Below are 18,041 nucleotides of genomic sequence, written 5' to 3'. Positions count from 1 at the left end.
TTAAACATGATTTAATTGACCAAGTTAAAGAAGACATACTAATAAGAGATTGGACCAAATTGGTTGGTCCAATTTGGTTTAGTTAGAATCGAGTTAGATTAATTTTTTAAAATATAATGTTCAGTTAAAAAATAATAATTATTATTTATTAAACTCACAAATAGTAAAATTAATAAAAAGAAATAACTTATTAAATAGTAATTTATAACTTGGGATTAAGTTGGATAAAAACGAATTGATTTGAGATTTTGGGTTCTCCCATCTTTGAACCAAACTATATTTAGTCGGTCCAATTAATTCAGTTTCATTATAATTTTCTGTTGGAAATTTATATACTCATTTTCCTCATTTTGAATTTACTTATTAGTACTGAGTATATAGTTCGTTTCTTTCTTTCTCTTTTATCCACTAAAAGAAACGAGCGTAACAGGCTCAAGTGTACAAGACAAGCCTTTTTTAAGCCCAGAGTCCAAATACTGGTTACCAACTATGAATCTGGGTTCCCGGGAACTTCATGGCTATGTCGGCGGCTAATTTGATTCTCTTCCCGGCGCAATTCCGCGCCAAACCAGAACCTGAAACCTACTTCTCCATTCTTCACAGTCTACCTCCTCTTCAGTTTACGAGGGATCGAAAAGGTAACTCCGTTGCCACGTTCAAGGACAACGATCGTGTGTTACTTACGAAACCATTTGCGAATCCAAGAGATCACAAAGATTGCTTTGTCGATTTGAGAGATAACAAGGGATGGATTCACTTCGTCGGCATTGGAGGCTGTGGCTTGTCTGCTCTCGCCATGCTTGCTCTCAAACAGGTTAGCTTTTGTGTGTAACACTGGACTCAACTTTCCATTTGGCTGCGAGAAAATGGAGAGACGTGACGGAAAACTGGAGTACCATGACATTACTTCTGGTCTTCGGATTTCTGTTTCTTTTGATTTGTTAACACTCCCGTAAAGGATTTCTAATTGTTACGAAGTTTTCCTCTCTTTTTTTTTTTTTCTTTTTTTCTTCTGGAATTTATTCAGGGAGCGGTGTTCTTTTTAGTGTTCTAACCAAGAGTTACACCAGATTACAAATTAATATTTCAGTTCTCACGTCTGTATTAGGGTTTTGAGGTTAGTGGATCTGATATAGCTTGGAGCAGCTACATGGATGGACTGCAGGAAGCTGGGGCTCTTTTGCATGTTGGTCATTCTGTTTCAAATATTCACGGAGGCAAGGGATCTCGGTTGCCGAAGGCTATTGTTGTTTCAAGTGCTATTCCACAAGATAATGTGGAGATTAGTCATGCCAAATTTCTCGGTATACCTGTGTGAGTAATCAACTGGTTGGCTATAATTTTCATGATTTTGTTTATCATCTTAGAAGCTTGAATGTACTATGGAATTCTATCAAACCTAAAGCTAGCATCGCAATTGGAACTGCTTATGTAAGCCAAGGGTTTGATGCCCCTGGTTGGCATATGATATCAGTCATGATGAATTATTAGGGTAGTTGATGCTTTTTTGGTTGCTATGGTTGCAGATACAAGCGAGATTACTGGCTAACAAGACTAACGGAGAACTACAATCTCATTGCCATAGCTGGAACCCATGGTAATATTAGTAACTTATAAGTTATAGCCCCTTTTGTTTCATAAATTTTCAAGCTTACTTGCTTAGGCCACACGGTCAACCAAAATTTGTTGATTGTCATTCTTTCAGGTTTAGTTATGTGTTTTAAATTGGTGGAAGTGATGCTTAATTGCTCATAAATGTAATGCCATCAGCAATAAAATTTTCTGTCGTTCAATTTATTATTCTAATTGATATGGTCGTAATAGCTTCTACAACAAAGATAGATGTCATGTTCTTCAACATTCTTCTTATGGTGGAAATTTTATCATTATTCCTGCAGGGAAGAGTACAACAGCTGGTATGCTTGCTTATGTTTTAAACAGAATGGGGGATGATATTACAGCTGTAGTTGGAGCACAGGTAAAACAGGTATCATCATACCTTCCCAACCCTCTCAGTGCTGGTACGGATGAACGTTGTACTTCTCATTGTACCCTCTCGTCTGCTTGTCTATGATAATTTTCTGTTTCGAATTCTGTATTGAGATGTTTATTGCCAAATCTACTTACTTTTTAACATTTAGCATTTTTTCTGTTATTGAAATAATGAGATAGAGTTCCTCAAATAATAATAATACTAATAACAATAGGATAGAGTTGAAGTGAATAAATAATAAAATAGAGTTTATCAACAAAAGTTATTATGATTCAAGCCATTGTCTTGCAGTTTCCTGGAGGAAATATAATGCTAGGTGGTGGGAAAAACTTTGTGCTTGAGGTATGCCTTCAATTGATATTTGATATTTTTATTTTTGTTGTGTACTTTGGTGGATGTTTTATCATACATATGAAAATGAATATGGGCTTGTGCTTTGTGATTATCAACTTAGGCCTTAATGTAATCTGCCTTGAAACTTTAGCCAGGAAGTCCAATTTCTTCTTCTGCTGATAACTAAGCATTCTTTTTTGGATTTATGATGTCGAAAATATCACCATTCTTCTAATCTGATTGATTGTTTCTTTTTTGTGCTTCCTCTACTTGTTCTTCAGTTTTATTTCGAAAGGGTTGTATCTTAATGTTGTTAATTCTACATATTTTCACAAAGGCTGATGAATATGATGGTTGCTTCCTGGGATTATCACCTTACATTGCTGTTGTAACAAATCTGGAATGGGAGCACGTGGATATCTTTCCAGATGAGGTTGTAAGATAATCATCAAAGCCATGATTCTCTATTGCTTACTCGATGTTAGTGGGACAAGATTATTTGATTATACTTCCATGTCAATTAGGAAGCAGTTAAAAAGGTTTTCAGAAGATTCTTGAAACAAATCAGCAATCATGGACATCTCATTGTATGCGGAGACAGGTAAAGGAATACTGTCTACATCATTTTCTTGTAATTAAAATGTAATGTACTTAAAATCTCTGAATTAGTTGTAATCTAAAGAATCATGTCAAGTGGCACTTTTAGATAAATAGCAATGCGCACTCTTTGGTTTGACAATCATGATTATATTTTATATCTATAAAATCCTTTTTGATTAGTCATATTGATGGATTCAGTACTCATTTCTCTTGTTTCTTAGTTTTAATGACATAAGCTGTGTTAACTCCACTTGCAGTACATCAAAACACATTTCTTGTGCCATTCTTCAAAAGTTTACTTGCATACTCTTCAATTTTGTTCAGGGTTCTGCAATTCATTAAAACTTTTAAAGAATTCTAATTGGAGAACTTTGTTGGAAGATACTACAGTTTAGGTGCATATTCCTTCTTGGATCACATAAAAAGAGAAACTAAATCAGAGGATTCATGTAGTACGGTGTCTGTTTCGGGTCCATGTAGTGGTGGCTACAGAATAACAACATATGGAATATCAAATACTAACGAATGGCATGCATCATCAATTTGTTTAAACTCACAAGGTGGCAATGATTATATGGTGGTAAGTGTTATTTTTCAATATCTTTTGTGGTATCTTAGTAGTAGAAAGTATAGGTGAATGGCAAAATGCATTCTATGTTTTTGGAAAGAAAAGAACAATACTATAACAGAATTGTAAAATTGTTTGTAATCTTATTATATTTCTACTCTTTTGATGAAAATGAGAGATTTTCTTGATTGAAGTTTACTACTTATGTAGACACTTTTTAAATGCTGAATCATTATAATATCTGCAGATTTTTATAGGAGCAATAAAATTGTTCCTATTAATTTATTAAAAAAAGAGGTTCCTATATTCTTAGGTATGGATAATGGTAATTATTATTTTTGTCTGAAAACTATAATGCAGTAAGCATGTTTTTTAGGTTTCTGCTTTTGTGACCCCCTTTTAAAATTTACAAACACTTAAGAATTAGATTTTTCTTTCCATACATTTTCCTGAAAGTGGCTGCCTAACAAATTCTTGATTATCTGCAGTGTCATAGAGGTCTTCCATTAGCAAACATCAGTCTACAGATTCCGGGAGTTCATAATGTCCTCAATTCATTAGCAGTGAGATCAAAATTTATTTATCTTTTAGAAAGTTCTGCTTCTTTATATATGCGAATTATGTTTATATATAAGCTTTTTTCATAACATGATTAATTTCCCCTTTTCCCTAGTACTAAAAGTTATTATTTATAGTTTAACACAAACACACAAGAAGGAAGTATATTAATACATTGCACATATATCACTAAAGTGAGTTATCGCTGTTATGTTATAACGACCCGGAACTTAAAAGAAAATAAATTATAAATTGAATGCGGAAGCAAAATAATAGAGTTAGAGTTTTCATTTCTTACATAATAATTTAGAATACCCAATAGGGATACAGAAATGACCATTCTAAAAGAACAAGTAAAAAAATCAAGAAATAAATGAAAAGTAAACAATTAGGTATTGTAAAACGATCTTCACTAACCTTTGAAGGGAGTTCTGGTGGTGAATTATTCACAACTCCCTTGTTGATGATAAAGATATGAATTTTGGTCATTTTGTTCTGAAATGATTAATGAAATGGTGAACTACACTAGCCCAGTGAGAATATCACACTATTTACCGATATAAAAATGAAGGTTGTTAAAAATCATAAAAACAATTAATTGAACTTTTAATTTAAGTAAATTCATTTATTATAAGTAAAACTATTTATTACATATTTATCGTTTGTGAGATTTTCAAAACTGACCTATAGAGATAATAGTTCAACGATATCATAATCTTATATTCAAGTAAGTATAACAATTTTTCATTTTTATTTGCCTACTGGTATCTATGGGGTTCACAGGGATGTCCTGCTACGCATGAACCCATATTAAAACTACCAACCGTCCCCATACCCCATCCAGTATGAGCACCAAAAATACCATCACTCAATACCCCGTCCGGTATGAGGGTAAAACAGGTTGTCCCCATATCCCGTCTAGTATGAGCGGCAAAAATACCAATTCTCGATACCCTGTTCGGTATAAGGAGATGTTCACGGCAGGGTTTTCTAAGCACCCGTTCTGTCTATCATCTTTCAGGATATCCAATAAGACTATCATTCATTCATTTACTTAACCAATTAATTTTTCATTTATATTTAATTTTCAGTTTGACAATTTAACTGTAAATCATGCAAGACAAACATTACATGCATTAAGAAAACACAAGTAATCTTATCCATTTTCAGTGTATTATCATGTATTTAAAACTATAAAATCAAACAATCAATTAAAACAGAATAAACAGTAATAAATAACCGATTCCAACTCCATTAGTAATCTGTAATTAATTATCGAATTTTTCTAAAGTTATCAAAATATCATATTATTGATAATTAGACTTCAATTTCATAATAGCGAATAAGGTGAGGGATTTTTACCTGAATTGGTGTCCGAAACACTTAACTTTCTACTACGCTTACTGGCAGTCTTCGGGTTTCCTGAATTTTCCTGCAGAAATTAAAATACGCTTCACATACCTAAAAATACCTCAAAAAATCCAAAATTGGTGTTAAAAACTTTTTCCAGTTAATTTCGGAATTCCGACACGGTGGCACCGCTGCTCGCGGCGGCAGTTTGCATCGGACTGGCCGTTTTCGGCCAGTTTTGGCCAGTTTCTGCCGGTTTTATACACATCCCTGCGAGAAAACACGTTAAGAGATCTCAGTTGGCCCAAAAAAGTCGAAAAACAAAAACTTACTGGCGGCGAAATTTTCCGGTGCAGCGATTTCGCCGGCTCACCTTCGCGGCCGAACATTTTTCTTCGGTCAACCTGTAAAAAACAGAATAGTGAACACAATGGTAGAAAAATCGCACGAAACGGGAATCGGAAAGGGGTTCATCGAAGGCGATTTTTTATTTTTTCCGCAGCAGCGCCGCCAGGCTTTTCTCGCGGTTTTCGACTTATCCGCTATTCCTTTTACTCCAATTTGGCCATGAAGATGTTCAACATCAAATTCCAAGCGAATATAAATTTTTTTACTTTTCTTAGCGGTCGGAGATAGCTCCGGCGCTGGCGGCGGGTGGAGGTCGGTTCTCTTCTTCAATGACTAGTTCTTCTTCTCCGGCGGGGAACTGGTGGCTATGGTTAAGGTTCAATGCGAAGTGATATATTTATACCCGTCTTCCTTAAATCTGAGCCATTCATCGTGTTTAATCTCGACTGTTCGATCGCGTTTAAAGAGAAAATGAATTTGAACCGTTCATCGCGATTTGATCGGGACCGTACGATCGCGTTTAAAGAGATAATGAATTTGGGCTGTTCATCACGTTTAATCATGACCGTCCAATCGCGTCTGAAGAGGGAACGGATCTAGACTGTCCATGCGCGTGGGAACGTACCTGAACCGTCCGATCGCAGGCATGCGGATTGCCAGCGTGGCTTCCCGCGTGGCATCGAGTCAGCGTGCTTTACTACGCGGTGCGCTCCAGTTCGTCGAAGCTGCTGACTGCACGGTCGTACATGTCGCAATTTTTCTTAATTGTATTTTGATTTATAATTTCCGATTTTTCTTTTAAAAATATTATCCGAACCCAAATTTTTACATTTTTTTCTCAAAATTATTTTCAATTTCATTCTCCACCTATTGTTTTTCTAATTTTATATTAAATAAAAATTTATAAATTTAAAAATTATATTTATATATATTCATTTTTATTTTTATATTTTTTTAAAATTAATATCGAGCCAAATTTTGGATCTGGGTATTACATATGTATTTCAATACGATTCTCTTTTGTTGTTCCTTCAGTCATTGCTCCCCTTGCGGAAAATTTTCATACTATGAATTACTCCTTTTCTTTTAGTTCCATGTTACTGAGTATTGTATTGTTCATGATGTAGGTCATTGCCACAGTGAGTTTATTGTATGGTGATCAAAGAAATATTCACGAATCAGTTCATTTTGTGAAGTCACACTTGCACAATTTCATAGGCATCTCTAGACGGTTTGAGATGATTGGCAAAATACATGGGTGTCATATATATGATGATTATGCACACCATCCAACAGAAGTTCATGCTGTTCTCCAGGCAGCAAGACAGAAATTTCCACAGATGGTTCTTCTTGTGGTATTCCAGCCTCATACTTACAGGTTGTTCTCTCAGATAAAAGTGGAAATGTGCTTCTATTTCCTTCCAAAACAATATTTCTATCATCATTAGGTTTTAATGTCAGACCTTGTTCGGTGCCTTTTGTTGAGCAGTCGCCTAGCAGCCTTAAAGGATGATTTTGCAACTGCACTCAGCAGTGCAGATCAAGTTGTTGTTACCAAGGTGCAATTTATTCCCTCTGTCATCGTCGCATTTTTGATAGGTTGTTCATAGTGATGTTATGACTTTTATTGTCAGGTCTATGCAGCCAGAGAAACAGACAAGTGGGGAGTTAGTGGAATGGATCTAGCCACATCAATAATTGGCCCACCATCTGAATACATCCCTTCTCTGGTAATATACCAAATGCCTTCTTGGATATCCAAAAATATATTTTGCACATCTTTAATTGTGATTTTTTATTATGATTATTTAGAGAGCAAATATACAAATTGCTGAATTAATATGGAAACTATTGACAGACAGAAACACCACATTATCAAATACAATGAAAAGCTCCTGCTTTACCACGAGCCATGAGAATTTGGATTTTACTCTAAAAACTTGTAAAAATTTCTTATTTATGGACTCGTGTTTTAATTTAGGCTACCTCTTATAGGAATCGAGGGGTAAATTTTAGATTTGCTTGCTACTTGAAGGATGTATAAATGCTGATTGATTTGCTCAAGAAATCCTTATGTTGCTTTGAAATTACAGGTGTCAGTTATTGATAAATTAGTGATTCAAATATGCAAGGATCCTCATTGTGAAACTGTTATTTTAACCCTCGGTGCAGGTATTCACTAATGAATAACCTGTGTTAACATTTAGATGACAGTTCTAGTGCCAAAACTCCTAAACATTGCAACTGTTTTGAATGATCAGGTGACATTACTCACGTGGGTCCTAACTTGCTTGGTGAACTGAAAAGGAGATTACAAATAAGAAGCTCTTAACCCAAGCGGCACTTCTTTGCTGATGCTATTTCATCCTGGGTGAAATTTTGTGTATGAGTTTTCATGCTTCTGTTAAGATCACCCAGAAAAGGCAACTGCCATTGTATTCGAATATGGCTAGTAATGTGAAGAAGTATTTCACACACACAAGTCTCTCTTGTTCTCTTTCACTCTCTCTCTCGGTGTTCTTCTGTCTCACATCTTTACAGTCTTTTTTTTTTTTTTTTTTTCTCCCTTCCCCTCAACATTCTGTCTTCTATTTATATCTTTTGAGTTAACTGCGAGTACATGTCAAGGTAACATAATTCCCTCATCATATTTTCAAATTGGTTGTCTAATATAATTCCCTTATCATATTTTCAAATTGGTTGTCTAATATAATTCCCTTATCATATTTTCAAATTGGTTGTCTCTTACGATACGATAGGTAAGTTATGTAATGTAACATAGTTTAGATGCTTCACTCGTTAGATTTCATTGCACAACCTCAGTTTTTGGTCAGATTATATATATTGTTTTAGAAAATTTGTGGTAATCTAACAGATTCTTTAGGAGCCAATGTTTTCATGGGACGGGCTAGGAGAGAAAGAGCAACTTTCTTGAAGAATTGCCATTTAACCCAACAGTGTCCGAAGTCTGAAGAAAATACAAAGCACAATATATCATATTAAAAGCTACCGTACAAATTATATTTTATGGAGACTCTTGATAAAGAATCCATTTAAAAAATAATTATGAACTAAACAGAATATTCTAACCATATAAATTACTCAAATTTAGTGAGTGGAGTATCCCTCCTCATCTTAACTTTGTCTGTTCTTTCTCATATTAAAAAAGTTATTTTTAACTAAAGAAAGCTGTCACTCATACCATCTTTATTTTTCCTACAATGTTTTATTGTATAAATGAAGAAATTCAACATTTACCAAATTCCGAACAAGATAATGCCCAAAACTGTAATCTTGTGAAGTGTGTCTGATCACAGCTCTCAAAATTGCATAAACGAGGGGAAAAAAAGATAAGGGAAGTATTCTTCCTAACAATTTAAATATAAGTACCACATACAGTTGACATTTTGGTCTTAAAATTGCTGTGAAAATTCAGTAAATTTTGTTAAAATGAGATGACAAGAAATAGTCCTATAACCGTCCTCAGCGGTTTTAGAATGCTCTCTGTCCATTTAATGCATTCAAAAAGGTTTTGCCTAAGTTGTTTGATAATAACTCAGTCAAATTAAAAAATAAATCTTATTTGAACTTAGATAAATAAATAAATAAATACGGAAACTAAATTTAGTTTTAAATATGATAATAACACGTCTAAAAATACTGCAGTGAGTCAGACGAAGTCTAGTATAAAAAGACTCACAAACCATTGCATCTCCCTAGTCATAAGCCACCAGCCCAATGTCATCTGGCATTTTGCCATATGATATGTTTCCTTGTCTACTATCTCACTGCCAAGCTCTCACAATCATTGGCAGCTTTGTTTTTTTCCTTCAGGCCAACCACAGAGCAACCAAAAACATGAGCATTCTATCAAATTCCCATCAGCAGAAATGGATATCATATGTGAAAGAAAATATAAAAAGGGAAAATAAGTGTTACAAATTTTTTCACCTGCATTTTATTCACCACAAAAAATGCCATCCAGACCCCCCCCCAAAAGTTAATTTGCTCAGCAATTTCCAAACCAACCTATACCACTTTGCAGAACCACAGGTGAAAAGGGGGGCCCAGAAGGTACACATAAAATCTCCTCAAAAAGGTACCAGGTAACAAGAGAAAAACTAAAAGTCATTAAATAGGAGTGGTTTAACCGGACTGCTCATGGGATGGTTCTGCAGAACTCTGCAAGGAACTTGGTGGTGAATCAGCCCGTTCTGGTGGACTAATTGACTTCTTTGCCTCTGAATTCTGATGTTTGTTGCTACCATCAGGACTCCTAGTCCAATCAGGGACCTTTGACGACATGGAAGAAGTTTCAGATGAATGAGCTGTTGGAGGTGTCCTTGGATAGGCTAACACAGATGAATCGAGAACAGAGGGAGGATGCAGGCTCAACCCATAATTGTAAGAATAGCCCACAAAAGGATGATCAAATCTGCAGGTTGGGCCAAACTTGCAAAGTCCATACATAATGTAGTTTGTACACACAGCTTGTCCCTGCAAAAAGAACGGCACTCGGATAACTGAATCACAAGAAAAATATAAACTAGTTTCAAAATCAATCAAACCTTAGTCTACTGATTCTACTGGTTTTTCTTTTTGGTTTTCTCTAGAAGGCTTGTAATAGGATTAAGAACCCTAACATAAAACTCCACAAATATGACTAGTACCTACACTACTGAATTTTGCTCATTGCAATTATATAAAACAACGGGTAGTGAAACCTCATTTAACCAACTGTACGATCTTCTACTCCAATGTCCACAAAACTCTACATTTGACTACTCCCATGAATACATTTTAAACCACCCTTGCACTAGCATGTCTACATACTAAAATTTGGTGTCTAAGAAGTAGAAGAGAAAAAAAAATTTTCTCTCCACATATATACTCAGGCATGTTGTGCAGGATGGTTTTAAAGTCAAGTTGAATATGCATCTGAGCCAAATAGATAAAACCTTACAGGCCTGGATGGAAGCCCAAGTGGACCTATGGAACTCATTGCCGATTGTGCAATCCTTTCTTTTGGGTGATGGAACTTGCAATCAGACCCATACTTGCATGTCCCAGTATTCATATAATACCGGCATTCTGGCTGATCAGGTCTCTCAGGGAAACTTGGACTGAATGTTGGCATCATGTGCATCTGTGTGCTGGAACTTGAGTCACCTTGATTTTTGGAATTGTATAAACTGGCTCCAATGATGTTGGTAGAAGATAAAGGATTAGCATTTCCCTGAAGAAAAAAAGAAAAATATGAAATCAAATATTCATCCCATGATTGCCAAGTCATTTATGGAAAAAAAATGCCGAATTTACCATGGACTTATTTGTAAAGAGGCCTCGCAAAAAGTATTCTAAAGATCTTAAATAAGTATATTACTCTGTACAGTAACTACAAGGTGCCACCATAAAGCATATGAATAATTCTTTAGCATGAGATAACAGAGTAGTCCTTATACAATATCTGAATGGGAAGACATTAGGCCATTCTCCTAAGCGAATGAAGGTTTTATCCTGGTCATAATCATACATATGCAGATTAACTGTCTCAATAAGTATGAAAATCTTGTTTCAGTGGCCACCCACCAAGTTCCATAATAAATGTTACTCTGGGACAATCATGTTTCTATAATCAAAGTACTATGATGCTGCAATCGAGGACAGAAATATTTTTGAGACATAGTAAGCTGAAAAAAGTCAAACAAGACAAAAACAAGAACAACACAGGTAAAAGCTGATTTGAATGAGGAGGCATGTTGATTAATAAAAGCATCTAAATTTTAGGCTTTTAGCTAGGCAGAGTAGAAGTAAAGAGTGAGACAAAGCAAGACAAACCATTAGTACAGAAATCAAGATAAAAATTAGACCATTAGTACAGAAAGAAAATACAATTTACGCATCCACCTTTAAAATGATCAAATGCAACAAAAGAAAACCTATACTGCCCACACATCATCAGATATAAGATATTTTCATAAATTTAAGAAACAATTTACTTACCAAATAAGTATTCCAGCCTTGTGTAGGTAAAATTCCCTGAGAAGGAGAAACCACAACAGGCATGTAGCCAGGTGGACCCTGTAACCGCGGACCAGTTATGTATGGTGCCCTTGGTAATGACCATGTTGGAAAACCACCAACATAAGGCAAACCCGATGAAGGTAAAATTGCTGGCCCAACAGATCCGTAGGTAGCAGGTCCAGTTACTGGTATGCCAGTTCCAAGTGATGCAGGTTGTGGATGATTGAATTTGCATGCAACTCCAAATTTACATGATCCAGTCCGCATGTAATAAGGACATGATCTTTCATCCTGGGTAAGGCACAATCCAGTATATATGTGTTGCTTATACCTACCATTCATGTAAAGAAACAAGCAGAAAACTACTACAATAATGTAGATAACCTGACAGATGTCAAAAAAATCAAGCACCTGACGCATTGGAAGACCTAAAATGTTGAATGAGACTGGTCCAGCACCATTCCTGTCCTTTGGGTGGTGATATTTACATGTTGGTCCATACTTGCAGGTTCCTGTCTTCAAAAAATACTGCAGGGTGTATTGGAAGACCAATCGTCATAAATTAGAAGTGATGTCATAAACAATGATTCTAAGATTAAAGCCTAGCAAACTAGTAGCAAAAAGTGTAAGTTACAAGAAAAAAGCATAACTACCTGATCAGAATGCCCAAAAAGAAGGTATCTAAATGGTCATTAATAAAATAATCCACAAACAACTCCTCAGAAAACCTACTGAAGAAACCTGGATAACTCTCCAAGCTAGGCATATGAGATGCAGGATAAATTGACCAACCTAGATAGATGATTAGAAAGGAAATCATGATGATGTGCATGCAAATGGATCTCCTAAAGATGGAAGAAGATTTCATACGATTTGTTAAAGACAAGGTTAAAAGGAGGTACTGCCCTAAGACATGGTGGGGGTATGCTGGAGCACAAAAGAAAATAAAGGGAAGAGGAAAGACAAACTAACTTTAATTCTAAACATTCAAGAAATTTGACAAGGCATAAAGGTAGTTCATAATTTTGAACAGATAATTATTGGACTGTTGTTAGGATGATATCGTTATAGTTACCAACGAAAACCTCTCTTGTAAACTACTATTACGAAAATAGCGTAATGCAGCTATACTGGTAATCGTTACTACTTTAGGAAAAACCTCATCAATCCAAATCACACATTTAATTGCACTTAGTATTCCTTTTACCATAAATGATATAGTATTAAACAACTAAATCCCTCAAATTTCCAAATAACATTAACCTAACTATAAAGATAGGACACAATAATCATTTTTCCTATCAGTGACTTGGAGCAAAGAGAGAAATAAACAATACCTTCTGACCATTACCCTCGCGGAACTAAAAAAGTGAGTTAGAACGGGAATTGCAGACTTACAAAATCACAGAAAACTTGCTATCTAAACTAGGAAAGAATTATATACCCCGCAGTCAGGTTGGCCAACTCTTTCTGGCAGTTCATCTCTATAATATTGAGCACCCTGTGCATGAATAGCAACATAATCAGACAACAAAATTAATGTAAAAAGAAGACTAAGCTAATGATGACCAGCATTGCTAGTGTCAAGCTAAGAACTTCATTATTGTGAAATCATTTATTACCTGTGCAGCATAAGCAGGATGATTGAACCGACAATTACTTCCATAGCCACATGATCCAGTCCTTAAATAATACAAGCAGTCAGGTTCACCAGGGCGATCTGGGTATGGACCCAAATGAGCCCCACCACCACCTTCTTGATTATCATGAATTTTTATCCGCCAAAATGCTTCTGCAATTGATGATCGAAGCACAAATCAAAAAGGTCGATTCTCCTACTGCGTCTAATATCATTGCCTTTTATAATCAATGCAGAACTTGCAAGTTATAAATGCAACAAGGATAAGAAGATTTAATTCTAGAGATTAACAGACAAGTCTTTTAAGGGACATAAATAAGACTTGCAAAAAGTAACTGAAAAATCCTAGAAACCTCAGTGTTCAAGATGCATTGCATAAAAATTACAATTATGAATATCAGCACGACATGTCCAAGCAAAAACGAAAAATGCTGGGAAGTATAAACAAATACATAACCCCATGAAAGGAATAACAACACAAATAAGAATCTGCTAATGCCCCACTAAGCATTGAATCGCAATCACAGTTGTTAGAGGTAAAAGAGCTACATGACAAATATATAAACTTCAGAACAAAGTCACCAAAACAAAGAAAAAAATCCCAACTTAATCAAATAAAGCAAATTGCAACAGTGATCATAAACATAAAAACACCAAAATTACGATCAGCGAATAAGAAATTTTCCCAGGAAAAGAACAATCTAAACTTGAACAATAAACAAAAATTGATAGAGTGATCACAATAAAAACTACCCTAGCGGCATGATCGGCGACTAACATCCCCATATCATCAAACGCATTACACAAAAACAAACCATCATCAGATCTCTCTCGTACTATCCAACAACAAGAGTACGGAAAAAGAAAATACTACCTTCAATATTATCAGTAGATTGATTGGACACAGCATTGCTCTGAACCTGCCGATTATCTGGCATGGGTGGCACAGATATTTCGTAAACCCGATTACTTTACTTGACAAACAAATCAAAACCCAGACACAATTTGCTGAATTTTCAAGCACGAATCAGAGAAAACCCCCCTCAAACCCAGAAAAACAAAATAAAAACCCAGTAGAAAATCGCCCAGAGACACAAAAGCGTGTGATTCTGAGCAGAGAATGAGACAATGATCGAGGACAGAGAAGAGCAAAACTGAAAAAACTGAAAAAAAAAAAAAACATAAACAGCAGAAACAAAAACGTTTCCCCTTTTCTTTCTTCTGGGAATCTAGTGAAGAGGAAGAAGAGGAGATAAGTTTTTGTGGAAAATCAAAAAGTGAAATCTCGAAAATATTCGAATTCGATTAAATTCCTCTCTCTTCTTCTTCCTCTTTTTTTCTTTTCCTTTTTTCACCCCCTGTTGATGAGGTATATTGGGAAAATTTTCGGATCTATTTTGCGAACGTGAAAACCGAAAATTTATAACATTAGAGTAAGTTTCTCTGCTCGTGTACGAACAATAAATTTCTCAGGTCCCTGTAAAATTACTTTATTGTCCTTAATCCCCGGGCAACTACCCTCCCTGTTTCAGTTGCTAACCGGCGTGTATTGGCCTTCCTTGTACATGTCGACTTCGATCTTTTGACGTGGCACCATCTGAGCCGTCTGATCTTCGAGAAGTACGGGGCCCGCACGACTTCTTTTTTCCCCTCTCTTTTTACTGTTTTGGTGTATGATGACGTGAGTCGGAGTTAACGCACAGTCAAAATTGTTTGCGTGACGAGATGTGGGTTTTTTATGTCACTCAAAACGACGTCACCTAGACATTCTCAGAGAGTGCGGTCTCAGCATTAATTGTGTGTTTAACAGATTCTTAAGCTCTTCGCATGTCACATCATATAAAATTATAATTGTTATCATGTGAATTGAGTACATAACCAACTGACTTTCGTTCTGGCATTTACGAAAAAAATTTGATTTTTAACTCTGTAATTAGTACAAGATTAACATATATTATATTATATTTAATATATAAATTAGAGATGAGCATAGAACCGATATGTTCATTTTCATATTCACTACTCATAAGAAAAAAAAAAAAAAGAAACTTACTTTACGAATAAAATTTTTTATCTAATCTATCCATCATATTTATTTATTTTTTTTAATTTTAGAAAACCTTATAAAATAATTAAAAATTTTAACTTTTAAACAAAATAAAATATAATTTAAGATGATATTTAAACATAATCTACTCAATAATATACAAAATAATATCATAAATACATAATATTAGTATTCATTAATTAAATTTAAATTAATTTAAATATAATTATAAATAAAACTAAAAAATTTACTAATAAAACGGAAACGAAATGAATATATCATTAAATTCGTACTCAATCTATAATTATAAATTTTTATTTGTTCTATTTAAAATTAGTTTAGATGGATTAACAAATAATATGCTCCTATTCTTGTCTCTAAAATAAATTTTTATGTTGTAAATACAAATTTTAACTTATTTAAAATAATATAAAATATATAATCGTCTTCGTTTTTCTTTTTATATTTAAACACAAATTTTCTCAAATTAATACGTTTAAAGCATGAACTAATATTGTATGTATAGCTTAGTATAGTGTCGTTACATTTTTTTTATTCTAACCATAATTTATGTATTACTGAAAAATCAATTAACTGTAAAAACAAAACAATATTTGATTTATTAAATCCACAAGTTATTCTTTTTAAATATTTAACTTATTTTAGATATAATTCAAAAAATATGTATTTTCCATAAGTGAAAACTAATATAGCCCATTTAAACACGCACATAATTATTCATATGATTTGTAGAGTTAGAGTTAGAGTTAGAGTTAGAGTCATTTTTACCCAATCATAGAGAATATAAATAAAAAATCTTATCTTTCTTTTATTTTTTTTTTTAAATGGAAGGGAGCACTTGCTTAAGAAAAAAGAACAAATGATAGAAACAAAGAAAAAAGTCCTTTGTTTTATGTTTGTTGATAATAGAATGTTTTATGTGAACTTGTTCTTTAATATTTCCATTGCAATATATATACATATATAATTTTTTTATGGTGAAAGATGTATATTTTGTAGGATCATAATCTTAGCCTGAGAAAAGTGATGTTTTGTAGGGATATTTAGATAAATTGGTTTCTTATAAAGAACAAAAATAAGATATGGAAGTTATTGTGCGCCAATGCAAGTGAATCTCATATCAAAATTGTTTCTAACTAAATTTAAAAAACTTTAGAGACATTGGCGACACATACATCATTCGATTTGAATTTTCTATGACCTACAAAAGTTTTTCTTAATAAAGTAATAATAATATCCCCTATTATTCAATTGCTCAGTTGAATAAATATTCGTTTTAATAAAAATATGTGCATTCTGTTTGTTATATAATAGATGCACATAACTGTAAAAACTTAAATCTCTATCCGAAATTTAGAGCGTATCACTCCGTAATAGTAAGATAAACAATACTGAAATTTATTATATAATAGAACCAATTAATATTTTTATGTTACATTCCTTACATGTTACTTAAAATATCCAATAAGGCTATGTGAATGCTTTTGAAATTTAAACGAAAAAAAGACACAAAAAGAAAACAAATATGGTTAATCTCTATTAGAAACTGACAAAGCGAGAGAGGTGATTCTTTAATGGGTCTCTCGCTGTTTAGGATTCGGGTCTTGGTCGTCATGATCTGAAATGATTAATAAAAAAGAGTGAGCTATGCTAGCTTAGTAAGAATATCAACATCTTACCATTGATACGAAAAATCAAATGGTTGTAGAAAATATAAAACAACAAATGAAACTCATTTTTAATAAAACCCGAATGTTATTTCACTGAAAACCTTAATATTTTATCAACTAACATGTAATCTCTCAAATATCATTCATTAAAATAAAAAAAAATCAAAATTACAATTTAATAGTATACATTTCGATAAGCATACACGTTTGACTCCTCACATTTCCCAAGCTAGATTTCTTACCATGTTCATCTCTACACTATCATTTTACCTTTTTTCTACTGATGTCGTTGAGGGTCCGTAGGGATCCCCACTACACGTGGATATGAACATTTATTTTCTAATAAAATGATCGTCTCCATACCCCATCCGACAATGGGTGCAACAACAAACAACCATCTCAATACCTTGTCTAATAAGAGCGACACTTATAAACTCCCAACCCTTCTGATATGGGACTTTCCAGCCTCGTACAGCTGAAGGTAACCTCCACAATAGGATTCACCCTATGCATAAAATCCGTACACTCTTACTCATGATACCCGGTAAGCAATTTTCATCAAAACACATTAGTTCACGCATATTATTTCTTTCATTACTATTTAACCCAAAATGACACGTATACCCACATACCCATGCAAGACAAGAGTATGAAATTCATATTTCAGGATATGTGAATAAAATAAATAAATATACAACATACTGACCGAAACGTATTATATGCAAAATAGAACAATGGAAAACATAGATTAAGGCAAATAAATTGAAGTAGGTTAAAATAGAACAAAATAAATAAGTAAACACAATAAAGCGACCGAATAAATAATCGACAAAATTAAGCAAACATGGACTGACCGATTACTAGATCCATCAACAACCTCTACTTAATTA

General features: G+C 34.0%; 2 protein-coding genes across 6 annotated transcripts; one reads left to right on the top strand and one right to left on the bottom strand.

Moving 5' to 3' along the window:
* The first annotated feature begins 397 nt into the window (after positions 1-397).
* Positions 398-8,476, top strand: LOC110825837 (uncharacterized). Of its 5 annotated transcripts, none has more exons than XR_002541930.2 (14): positions 399-814; positions 1,109-1,314; positions 1,527-1,597; positions 1,899-1,987; positions 2,285-2,335; positions 2,664-2,759; positions 2,851-2,927; positions 3,308-3,506; positions 3,983-4,057; positions 6,878-7,128; positions 7,240-7,309; positions 7,395-7,480; positions 7,844-7,922; positions 8,012-8,072. XR_002541930.2 is itself a non-coding variant. In XM_022056351.2 (14 exons), the coding sequence occupies exons 1-14, from the start codon at positions 515-517 to the stop codon at positions 8,080-8,082; spliced, it is 1,731 nt and encodes a 576-aa protein (XP_021912043.1). In that variant the 5' UTR covers positions 400-514; the 3' UTR covers positions 8,083-8,476. The 5 variants fall into 5 exon arrangements, 4 of the variants coding, with proteins under 4 accessions (XP_088071769.1, XP_088071768.1, XP_021912043.1 ...); XM_022056351.2 differs by having other exon boundaries at positions 400-814; positions 7,385-7,480; positions 8,012-8,476; XM_022056352.2 differs by having other exon boundaries at positions 402-814; positions 3,317-3,506; positions 7,385-7,480; positions 8,012-8,476.
* Positions 8,477-9,683: 1,207 nt separating this feature from the next.
* LOC110825836 (zinc finger CCCH domain-containing protein 3) lies at positions 9,684-14,820 on the bottom strand. Its single transcript, XM_022056350.2, has 7 exons — positions 14,288-14,820; positions 13,397-13,566; positions 13,219-13,275; positions 12,186-12,302; positions 11,754-12,065; positions 10,714-10,986; positions 9,684-10,247 (listed from the first exon to the last, which is right to left on the bottom strand). The coding sequence occupies exons 1-7, from the start codon at positions 14,349-14,351 to the stop codon at positions 9,897-9,899; spliced, it is 1,344 nt and encodes a 447-aa protein (XP_021912042.2). The 5' UTR covers positions 14,352-14,820; the 3' UTR covers positions 9,684-9,896.
* Positions 14,821-18,041: the final 3,221 nt, after the last annotated feature.

This window comes from Carica papaya, chromosome 3 (assembly GCF_054855325.1).
Source record: "Carica papaya isolate Zhongbai chromosome 3, ASM5485532v1, whole genome shotgun sequence".
In the NCBI taxonomy this organism is placed as follows: domain Eukaryota; kingdom Viridiplantae; phylum Streptophyta; class Magnoliopsida; order Brassicales; family Caricaceae; genus Carica; species Carica papaya.
Note: the sequence above shows the minus strand (reverse complement) of the source record. Positions and strands in the feature narration are given on the sequence as shown.

Bases quoted from the DNA above. Each gene is read 5' to 3' on its own strand.
- LOC110825836 (XM_022056350.2), bottom strand. From the start codon at position 14,351: ATGCCAGATAATCGGCAGGTTCAGAGCAATGCTGTGTCCAATCAATCT. The intron at 13,567-14,287 runs GTAGTATTTTCT...CATCAATTGCAG, and splicing joins ATCTACTGATAATATTGAAG to AAGCATTTTGGCGGATAAAA. The intron at 10,248-10,713 runs GTAAGGTTTTAT...TTCTTTTTGCAG, and splicing joins TTGGGCTTCCATCCAGGCCT to GGACAAGCTGTGTGTACAAA.
- LOC110825837 (XM_022056351.2), top strand. From the start codon at position 515: ATGGCTATGTCGGCGGCTAATTTGATTCTCTTCCCGGCGCAATTCCGC. The intron at 1,315-1,526 runs GTGAGTAATCAA...CTATGGTTGCAG, and splicing joins AAATTTCTCGGTATACCTGT to ATACAAGCGAGATTACTGGC. The intron at 1,598-1,898 runs GTAATATTAGTA...TTATTCCTGCAG, and splicing joins TGCCATAGCTGGAACCCATG to GGAAGAGTACAACAGCTGGT.